The sequence below is a fragment of the Chamaea fasciata genome, unplaced genomic scaffold (genome assembly GCF_029207755.1).
Source record: "Chamaea fasciata isolate MVZ Bird 193981 ecotype frontalis unplaced genomic scaffold, bChaFas1.0.hap1 SCAF_9, whole genome shotgun sequence".
Taxonomy (NCBI): Eukaryota; Metazoa; Chordata; class Aves; order Passeriformes; family Sylviidae; genus Chamaea; species Chamaea fasciata.
In genome coordinates this window covers 3859079-3870487 of record NW_027094094.1, presented here as the reverse complement: position 1 = coordinate 3870487, position 11409 = coordinate 3859079, and the positions used below count along the sequence as shown (strand labels likewise).

Here is an 11409-nt window from a genome sequence, read left to right as displayed (position 1 = left end):
TAAATAATGGTGTGTTTAGCAGCAGGTAGATGTTCCATGTAAAGAAGTGCTGCCTGATAATTCAAGGACATACACCCAATCCAGGAGGGACATCCCAGCATCCTTTATCAGCTGAGAAATCACTTTATCAGTTTCTGTGTGCTGCAGGGCCTGTACCTCGCTCTCCTGGCCATCCCTGCCATTGTGCTTGTCAATAAACTCACATTAGTGCTGATATTTGTCACATAAAACATCATCCCTTGTGACCTTGGTAGCCTTAACACAGCTATTGCAGCCTGGGTTGCTTTGTTACAGATATATTTATTTTTCTCATGCTTTGTCTCTTCTTTGCAATGAAAAAGAAAGAAGAGGAAGAGAATATATATCTATGCATTTTTTTCATATTTATATACTTCTATATTTGTGGCACCTATAAATATGTAAGGGCTTTACAAGCATATTCCTCCGAAGGAATACCACAAAGGCAATAAACTCTATTACCTGTTAAAAATCGGTCAATTAATTTTATAGGAGATATTAGTATTTTGTAATTATAATTTCCACTTCTTCCACGTCAAGAGGACTGAAAGAGTATTTCTGCCTAGCAGCAAACAATGAATATACATGGGCAGTGAGATCATCTCAGAAGAACTTGTCGTTACTTTGTTTTCTTCTCTATTTTTTGGCCAGCATTCACAGACTTCTTCCCAGGGAGTGAGGCATATTCCTGTTATGCTAAAAATGAGCAGAGTAGATTGAGTTGATTAGGTGACACAGATACTACCTGTGCCGTTCTAATTTTACTTTCTCTTCCTCCATGACCCAGATTCCACATGTATCCCAAAACCTCCATCGATTTTAGGAGGCAAACATGCAGTGTGGCCCCGTGTGAGCTTCATTACCCCATCCCAGGCCGTCTCATGCTGTATTTTCTCTTTTGCCTGTCCCACCAGCTCTTTCCATGCCCCACAGATGGCCTGGCAAGTCACAGCTTGTCATTCCCTATATTTGGCTCCTTTTAATGGATGCAGGTGCACACACTGCTGCACTGCTTTCCCCAGGAGCCCACAGCTCTTAATCATCCCATTAAAGTGATTCCGTTCTCGCCATCATTTTCACATTAAGATGATCTGCTTTAGCTGCACACACAGAGATGTTCAAATCATTTGTTGTGAACAGCTGATTGGACTGAGGTCTGTTTGCTTACAGATTACCCCCTGCCTGTTTGGAGGGTTTACAGAGCTGCTGAACCACTGAAGGCATTTCAGGTGTTTTGGGCCAGAGGGGCACCAGCACTGCGGGTTAGAGAGAGCTGATGTGACAAACGGTGGCTGAAATGCCAAGGGGCACTTTGTAGGGAGCACCTCGGGCTGGTGGCAATGCCTGATCCTCAGGAGGTTATCAGAGTTGTTATCATCAATAATTCATGTGTGCACAGAGCCTTCCTCAGCAGCAGTGCCACAGGAACAGCCTCAGTGCTAACCAGTGGCTCTCTGGACAGAGCACGGAGGTATTAAGCCATTAAAGAATGTATTTAACGTCCCTGCTGTGGCCACAGGACCAGGGCAGTGCCTGTCCCCTGTGCTGGCACTGCTGAGGGACCGCAGATCCTGTGTCCAGTTCTGGGACCTTCATGACAAGAAGGAAATGGAGGGGCTGGAGCATGTCCAGGGCAGGGAATGGAGCTGGGAAGGGGCTGGAGAATTCCTGAGGGAGCTGGGAAAGGGGCTGAGCCTGGAGAAAAGGAGGCTCAGGGGGGACCCTGTGGCTCTGCACAGCTCCCTGCCAGGAGGGGACAGCCGGGGGGGTCGGGCTCTGCTCCAGGGAACAGGGACAGGAGGAGAGGGAACGGCCTCAGGCTGGCCCAGGGGAGGCTCAGGGTGGATATTTGGGAAAATTCCTTCACGGAAAGGTTTGTCCAGGCCTGGCACAGCTGCCTGGGGTAGTGGTGGTGTCCCCATCCTTGGGGGGATTTAAAAGCTCTTGTAGATGTGGCACTTGGGGACATGACCTTGGCAGGAGGAATGGTTGGGCTCAGAGATGTCCGAGGGCTTTTCCAGCCTGAACAATTCTATTGCATGAAAGGCTCTATAAATTTAAGAAGATAGCTTAAATTTCATTTTTATTAGTAGTTTGTTTTCCAGCAGCACCCACAATGTGCTGGACCTCTTATAAACATCCAGATGTGGATGGGTCATGAACTTTGATGTAGAAAATCCTCCCACCTTCCCGGTGGGAATCAGATAAAGAGCAAGTCCTGGAAGCTTTGGGATACTGATAAGTCTCTCAAATGCAGTGACAAAGGGCTGGGCAGTTTTATCGTGGCTTCAGCAGGCTTTGTGTGGTTTCAGCAGATGAGAATCTGTTGTTTCCTCCCTAAAGTCTCTTTATAACCTGGCATGAACTGTGACTAAATTCCCAAATATTTCAAGGTAGCATTTCCAGATACACAAATCACAGGAGACTCTGAGGTTTCATCAGCAAGGTGGGGCTTTTGTTTTTCTTGTTTTCTTTTTCCTTCTTTTCTTTTCTTTTTTTTTTTTTTTTTTTTTTTGGATGGTGGGAGGGATGTCAGAACCACTATTTCACATCCTGAGTTCCTAGGCTCGCTGAAATTCGAGGAGATGCAATCGGGGAAGCTGATAAACACTGGGGACTCCCACACTCTGCTCTGATTGTTGCTATATTAAGGCCGCATTTGTACAATTTGGGGTTTGTAATGTGGAACAATTGGCAGCTCTGCAGTGCAGGTGCCCCCTGAGGGCTGCCTGCCCTCCTCATTTCTTCTGTGCCCACACCTACACACACCCCACTGCTGGTGTGGGTCCTTTCTACTTCATTTTTAACACCCTGATTTGCTCCTTCCTCCCCCTCCGTAGTTAATATTTTTCTTTCCACCAACAGGCATTTATTTTATTTTAAATTGGAAATGTGTGATCTCAACATCCTCAACATCTCAATCAACAGTTGATTGTCAAATCACAGACTCATTGAAGGAATGCTGCTCTGACCATCCCATTTCCTACCCTGGGCTTTTATCAGCTTTGAGGTCCTTTGGTGTGAAAAAAATACCCACTCAGCTTTCTGCCAGATCCCAAATTTCAGAGTAATTTTCTCGTTATCAGCGTTTGCTGAAATATAATTTGCCGCCATCTGCTTCTGAACTCTCTGCCTTGGACTGGCAATCTTAAACTGCCACCACTCACGATGTCCTCTGTTGTTCACCTCAGTGGCTGCTTCAGCAACAAGGACTATTTGAAAATTCAGGGAAGAGCAAATTTATTCAGGAAAAATAGGGGAGTAGAAGATTTCAACTGGAATCTTCTTTTCCATCCTTCAGTTTCCCCTCTGTAACAGAGGTTCTGTTTCTCCCACCCCAATCTCACACTTTTTCTGGTGTCATTTCCCAAAAATCTACCAAGTTTCCTGCAGAAGACAGGGATGAGTTCTAGGGAAGCTCTATTTATTCCTATTTTTATTAAATCAATCATGCAGCAGTCAAGGTCTTAATAATACATCTAAAGACTGTGATAATCTGAAAAGCACCCTCTGGAGACTCATACTGCTTTAAGAATGATACATTACTTCTGAAGCTGAGATGGAAATCAGCAATTAATTTCTATGGGCACTTTCATTAGTGAGAAACTGATTTTAAAATGCTGGATTTTCTCCAAATCAGGCATGTTCTGCACACAGTGCTGAGGGTGCATTGACCGAGGGTGCTGTTGGTATCAGGACCACAAGTACCCAAATTTACAGAGACTCAGAGTCATCAAACTGGTCCTTGATGACCTTTTTAGGGCAGAAGTCACAGAAAGTGTGCAAGTCAAAGCAGATAAGTATCTCTGAAGAACAGCTCTCAAAGTTCTATCACTCAAGGAATTTGTTTCGGTATTTAAAAATGGCCATAGAGCAACCAACAGTAGCAAAGCCATTTAGAAATTAACTGAATAAGGAGGTTTAACAGCTTATGTCTCTCTGGTGGAGCTGTTGATGGATGGTCTTGGTCCTTCAGTGCAATCATTGGGGTTTGAATGTTCCCAGAAATCATTATGTTCATTACAGTGGCTCCAGCTGCCCTTCATTAGCCAAATATAGAAAAATAAGGCTGGTACAGGGTAGATGATAGAAACGGAATCTGGTTTTCCCTTCACTTCCCACTCCCCTCCCAGTTATTCTGTAAATTCACCTGTTCTGCTTGTGAGGACAACCTTGGAGTCAGGAGATGATCCCTGAGCTGAGCCAGAGCTTGGCCAACCCAAATTAATGTTTCCATTCACGTGTGAGTTCCAGGGGTCACAAAATTGTGATGAATAGGAATGTGATTTGAATGCTACTTACGCTCTAAGGTCATGGAGCCAGACCCAGATTTCTGTGCTAAAATTTCAGATTTAAATGCCCCTGGTCGGGTTAAGTGAGATTGTGCTGCCATTGCTCCTTATTAACCCAGGTATTGAATTTCTGTCCCATCTAAACCCCAAAAAGCAATTCCATTTTTCATCTTTTTACTTGCTGACAATAAGGCTGGATGAATATTTAATCTTTAAATGACAGTTTACTCTGAATGCTCTTTTTTGCTGCTTTTGGGACAGCAGAGTTAATAAGGATGATTGTGCTGTTGACATAAGTGATGTATTGAATTTTAGAAAGCAGCTGCTGCAAATTAAGGGAGAGAGTTAATGACTAGAATAATTAAGCTATCAGGTGGTTGAGATTACTTAGCATCATAATGGGTGGGAATTGTTAATGTTTTCCCTAAACACCACCAGTATTTCAGAATACGCAGGGCAACGATCTTTTGTAGTGTTTTGGTGGAAAAAAACCCCCCAGTTTCAAAAGTGCTGCTGTGATGTGAAAATCCAAGAGTTCTCTCCAGGTGGCATGCTGGCACTCCAGCCATGCTCCAGGGACCTTCCCTGATGAAGGCTGGACCTTCCCCTGGGAGGGGCAAGTGCTTGAAAGGGGTCTGGTCTGAAGATCAGTTGAGCAAAGAGCAGAAAACTGTGGGATATTGGTTAATCCAGCCTGTGGAAATCGCCAAACACCAGCGAGGGGAAGGTGGATTTAACATCTCTGAGTGTGACTCTCCAGCAGGTGAACAAAGGCACTCAAACCCCTGAAAAGGCAGATTAAGTATCAAAAACATGCACCTGTAAAGTACCTTTGTGTTCACTGCCTGGAGTTTTTTTATAAGCTGTCAAAAATCCAAGTACTGTTATTTTTTACTGATGAAAACACTCATTTGCATATTAAGTTGAAATGTTGTACCAAAAATTGTTGAGTCAATGCGGCCCCTCTGAAATTTGTGAAATGCATAAAAATATCCTTTGTCTGCCCAAAGAGAAGATCATGAGCAATGTTTAAAATTTTAATGGAAAAAACCCTGTAATCTCCATCAAAATCAAATTGAGTCTCTTGTCAGGTTAAGAGGACAGAAAAGCCACAAAAGTGATCAACAAATTGTCCCGCAAATCCCAGGGTGGACTTGGTGGATTTGTAAATCTCACCTAGCTACAAAGTGACTATGGATGCTGCAAAATGTCGGTTTTTGTCAATGAAAGATGGCAGAGAATGGTTATTTAGTGACAAGATTGCATTCAGGCTTCACTGACTGTGAATTTTTCTGCTCAAAAATCTTACAACATTAAAGTGAAATACAAAAAATGTCATCTGAAGTTTAATGGCCTTCAAAAGGGAATTAAAGATCACAGTGAGCACTTCAGATTAAGTGTACAGATATGAGTGAAACCTGGAATATTAAGGAGATATCAGAAAAAAAAACCCTAAAACTTCTAGAAGTTAATCACCTGAAGCCAAAAGAACTCATAGCTGTTTATTAAGGACTGGAAAGAGCCAAAAAACCCCCTGTTTGTCTCTATGATAACACAAAGCAGCACAGGCAAAAGTGGTCCTAAAAGTACCCACGAAATCAACTGTAAAAATCACTAATTCTTTCTCCAAGTGTGCAACTGCTGCAGTGGGAGAAGAAAAAGGCTTTGAAAAGTTGTGTCCTCAGCGAGAAGCAGCAGAGCTTCCCTGGGCTCTGGCTGGAGGCTTGGAAGGTGTGCACAGAGCTGTTTGTCCTGCAGCAGGGGGTGATGCCACCACAATTCACACAAGTTATCCATGCTTTTACACTTCCCCCTCAGGCTTAGGGCTGCTGCCTAAATTCCCTCAGAGCCTGGTTACAAAACAAAAGGTAGAAAAAGCTCCAAAGTTGGGCTTTTTCAGACCCACAGCGAAGGTATCTGATGCCAGTTTTTAAAGGTTAACTAGTGGAAGGCATTGGTATGAATCCACCTGTGTTCTGTTTCAAGTTCATCCCTGTTTTGGCGTTTCTCATAAAGGTCAGCCTCCTGCCACAGTGATAAAAGGGATGAGGAAATCTGGTTGGATCACTGTCACTCACTGCTGAAATCCACACTTTGGGGAGATGTCCCAAATTCCGTGAAAATAATGAGCTGAAGGGAAAAAAGCCCCACAACTATACAAGGGAAGGGAAATAGATGGTGACAGGAGCTGAAAATATGTGACAGGCTTAAAATATCCAATGGAAAAAATGCATTTCCTAACTAGCATAGACAATGATTTCATTCACATTCATTTTCATCAGTGTTTTACCCACACAGAGCTCAACCTCCTGGTAAAAGCCATGCTCAGATGTTCCTAAAACTCTTCTGCTGCCAGCAAATTAACTTGGATTAGAGATTACCAAGTGACATTACATTTATACCGACGTGGGTAAGCAGATATCGTTTCTCTACATTCCCAACCTGACTCACCCATCCCTGGGAGTGCCCAGGGCCAGGTTGGACAGGGCTTGGAGAAACCTGGGACAGAGGAAGGTGTCCCTGCCCATGGCAGGGGGTGGGATGAGGTGGATTTTAGGATCCTTCCACAACCCAAACCAGTCGGGGATTTGCAGGTACTGAGAGCTGTCTTTGAGAGGATACTGCACTTGTAGTTCTCATCAGGGTGGATGAGAAAAATCCAGATGATAATTAAACCAATAAAAATGAACAGCTGGATAACCCAACAGGGATAGTTAAGGAGAAGCCAGGCAGCTCCCACTGTGTTTTATGATTGTCAGGGCTCTGCATGGGAGCAGATGACTGATGGTTGGTATTATCAAGCAGAGCGGAATATCTCCTGTTTTAACCTTTCATTTGCTTAACCTTTCCTTTGTGGGTGAGGTTGTGCAGCTGAATTTCTTATTACTTGGAAGGGATTGTATTTTTCTCTTTTTTATCAGGGATGATCAAGTTTTAGCAAAGTTCTCACATAAGAGAGCTGCTCTAAGCTGTTCAAATGGGTCTGTAATTACAAAAGGGCTGAATCCACCCTCAAGTTTTATTTCTTGGCATCTCTGCAGGGTTATCTGTTCTCCTACAACACTGAAAGGAAAAGAGATTTAAAGTACAGACTTTAGAAAAAAAATTACCTGTTCTAAAGAGGGGGGAAAGGCAGATAAATAGAAAACATTGGTATCCAGATTTACCGGTTTGTGATTTGGATGTGTCTGGAGGTTAAATAATGGTGCTGTGTATTTCAAAGGAAAGGAACATTTTAACTCCCAAGTGCATAACTACAGCAGTAAATAGGGCACACATCAGTTTGGTATCATTCCATCCAGGGCAGGCATAAACATCTCAGCACCAGATATTCACACATCTGATATTCCTGGTAGAATTCCTTGGAGCCTGGAGTGCTTTCCAGCACAGGACAATCAGGAAATAATTGCACAGACAAGTCCACTTGACAGCTATTAGGCCATTTATTGAGGAATGCCTGGACTAAAACGGAGTAAGGTCACCTGCATTAGTCCCAGTTCTGCTGTGCCCAAACTCGTGTAAGCACTAGTGACAGCCAGGAAAGAACACCAAAGCCACTGTCCCCAGCACCTGAGGCCTTCAGCAATCACAGTCCATCCAGTCTTAGCTCACAGATGTCCAAGAATTCCCCATCAAATCCATTTCTTGTTATCAAATGAAAAATAATTTCTCACAGAAAGAACCTCAGTTCTGAGAACAAAGCACAGGAACCTCAAGGTTTGTGAAGTTAAACTCTCACACCATTATGTCAAGGTAGAAAGACCCCACCTGCCAGGACTAAAACAGTGGTTCCCACCTTCAATCCCAGTTAAATCTGGCTTTTTTGTTCCACTTTTGCCAGTGCATTCCAACCACGCTGCAAGATGCCTTTGTAGGACCCCAGAGAGAATCCACCCAAAAAACTCCATTCATAACCCAAAAAACCTCGTGTGCTCTTGATCTATCTATGATGGTCATCAAATCTACATATGCCAGTGAACAAGTCAAATTCAACTGCAAACGAATTGCCTGCTGTCATTACTCCATATTCCAAAATGATTTCACTTTGTAACCTGCACAAAGACATCATTAATCCCTTCTCACCTCTCAAGAAAAAAACAAAAAATCCCTTCCTGACAAACTGCAGTTCCATTTGCTATACAAAAATACATATGGCACACAGGATGCTGTAAGGGTGTAAAGAGGGTGAAGTTAGTAAAATATAATTCCACATGATGGAATGACTGGATGAGTTGTTTACTTCTGTTACTTAATTGAAGTGATACTGACTTGGAGGTGTTCCGTAATTTCAGTCACAGAGAATTAAAAAGGGCACTCTTCTGTTTTATTGGAGCCTTTGCTGTTATTTAATGGGATCTGCAGAACAAGCATGGGCTGAAATTGCCTAAGGAAATTTAGGAATGTGATTATTTACTATGCAAGGGCTCACGATTATCTTTCTCACTCTGCAGTCTTTCACCTTTTATGTGTTTCCTACACTCCTTGACAATAAAAAAATAATTAATACAGACGGCACATGGTATTTATACAGTAACTTTTCTGCTCATGCTTTATTTTCTCCTCAGTTTCAATGATATTTTGCTGAATGTCTTTTCCAAGAACCCTATCAAACTGGCAAAAACTGTAAATAGCAATCAAAATGTTTCAAACAGAATTGGACTTGGAAGAGTATGCTGCAGTCTGCTACCAAGAGTGTTGAGAGATGTTTATTTAGCCACAGACTGGCTAAAATCATGCAGCTGACCTTGTTTTTTTTAGGTATAATTTAGGTCATAACATTGCAGCTAATGGAGAAGAGTTGTATTTTCATCAGCTGGCACTTTGCCCAGTGCTGATTCTTTCCTAGACTCTCTCTGCATCCTTCCCGAACCTCAATCCTGTCCTGCAGTACAATTTTATTACTCAAAAGCCAACAATAAAGCACAAATCCTGCTCCCAAAGAGGCATAAAGGCCAGAAAAGCAGCAGCAAGATGAGCAGGCCTGCAGAGGAACCCAGAACCCCTTGCATGTCACAGAAGACAGCAGCAAGAGATGTGCAGGAGCACAAAAGGCACTTCAAGTCAAGCCAAAAATTAAGAAAAAAGATGGTATCAGTGGATTTGTCAATTCAGCAGCTCTCAGTGACTAAGCTTCTCCTCTCACCCATGACACAACTGGCTGTATCCTCAGGAAAAGCTTTGTTCGGGTCCTTCTCTCACGTCAGGGAAGAACTGCCACGCCACAGTGCTGGAGTGGTCCTGATTCCAAAACCTCTTCACCAGGTTTAGTTCATGGAGTAAAACTGCAGCCTTAAAAAGCCAGAGGAGAAAACACTCCGGGCATTAACCTCTGGCAGCACAAAGCATCCTTAAATCTAAACAACCCAAGCAGGAAAGCAAAGGTGGGTTATTGACTGCAGGCTTTTCTCCTGAAATACAGTGCTTATCAAAAGGGGAACTTTCAGAGAAAGAGAGAAATTTTGACACAAGTTTTAATCACATTAAACAGAAGTTGTCACCTCTCAGCTTTTCCTCCCATATGAGAATAAAACATAAAGAGTGTCAAAACTTTTCTGAGTTGCAAAAATATACCAATTTTATACTTTAGATACCTTTTTCAGCTTTTCATTCAGAACGCTCCTCCTTTACAAGTACCTCTTTTTTGTTGCTGTTGCTTTTTATCCTTTCTCTTCAACTTTTAAAGAAAGCAGACTGACAAAGGATTAAACAACCCAACAAGCAAAACATTTCATTCCAGCTCAACTCAAAACACCTTCCTGTCTCTCCTCTCCACCGGGGGCTCCTTTCGGTTCGACTTGAACTTCATTTCTGATTTCTTTTTTCCCACCAAAAATGAGAAAACCCCCCCACCCCATCATCCATCCAGCTCCACTAACAACAGAAAGGCCTCGTGCAGAGAAAAAAAAGGCATGAAGAGACGGGCTACGAAACTCTCACTACGACTACGGCCAGGCTGAGAGAAGCTGAGCCAGCAGGCTGAGCTCTACCGCCGCTGCCACCGCCGCGCCCGCTGCCGCAGCCGGCGCGCCGACAGGCTGAGGGGCTGCTTCCCAAACTTCCTCATGATCTCCTTGATCCTCGCCAGGTTGGTCTTGGAGATGGTGAAGTCGCAGCGGGTGGCCCCCATGTCGTAGCCCACCTCGCAGGTCTTGGTGGCGGCGGTGTAGCCCTCGGCCTTGACGCCCACCACGTACTCGCCCGGGTTGAGGAGGCGCCAGTAATCCCCGTCAGCTCCTGGTGGGGGGAAGAAGAAAATGTGGGAAACGGAAAGATAGAAACGTCCACAGGTACCGAAGGGTTTGGTTTGCAGCCTTGGCAGAAGCTTGGGTTGATGTAAAAATAAGAGCGCACAGACGTCACGGAGAGAAATGATAAACTTGCGTTTCTATAGCTGTAAGTAAGAATATGCCTTGAGTAAGTAAGAAACTGTATTAGGTAAGATGGTGAAGGGTTTTATGGTGCAGTAATTGAATGGAGTAAGCTAACAGTTTAGATGTTACAGCAGAAGCACATGTGTGTATGTGTAGGAGCAGCCCATTGGATAAAAGTATACGCAGTGCAGCAAAATTAAGCAAAGGTGATAGGCCAGAGAAGCAAAATAAACTCTGGCAACTTTCCCTTGGATGTTATATGTTGCCTTGTAACAAAGAAACTTTGTATATATTGTATCTATTGGATTAGAATGTATATATTGCCCTGTAAGAAAGCGACTACTTTGAGCTATGGCTGACTTCTTGCTCCTCTAAAATCTCACGGCCTTTGAGGCTGACGTTTATCTGAGCAATAAATTGTTTTTAGCCCAGTGGTCCCATCCCTTCTTTAAGGTGTTGATAATAAAAAAAGATGACTTTGGTCCTTTCTCCTTGAGGAGAGTGGTGTTTATAAAGTCACAGAATTGCTGAGGTTGGGAAAGATTTCTGTGATTTCAAATCCAACCATCAACCATCACCAAACCATCACCATCCACAGATTTTTTGAACACTTCCAAAGATGGGGACTCCACCACACCCCTGGGCTGCCTGCTCCAGTTCTTGAAAACCCTTTCCATGAAGAAATTTATCCTAACATCACATCTAAACCTTTCCTGGGCTAACTTGAG

The 11409-nt window shown here is 43.4% G+C and overlaps 1 protein-coding gene across 1 annotated transcript in view; it reads right to left on the bottom strand.

Moving 5' to 3' along the window:
* Positions 1-7734: 7734 nt before the first annotated feature.
* CPXM2 (carboxypeptidase X, M14 family member 2) overlaps positions 7735-11409 on the bottom strand; it is a 68796-nt gene continuing 65121 nt past the window's right edge. Inside the window, exon 13 of the mRNA XM_066190765.1 lies at positions 7735-10544. Within this exon, the coding sequence (XP_066046862.1) occupies positions 10294-10544 (251 nt within the window). The 3' untranslated portion in view covers positions 7735-10293. The remainder of the gene's footprint in view (positions 10545-11409) is intronic.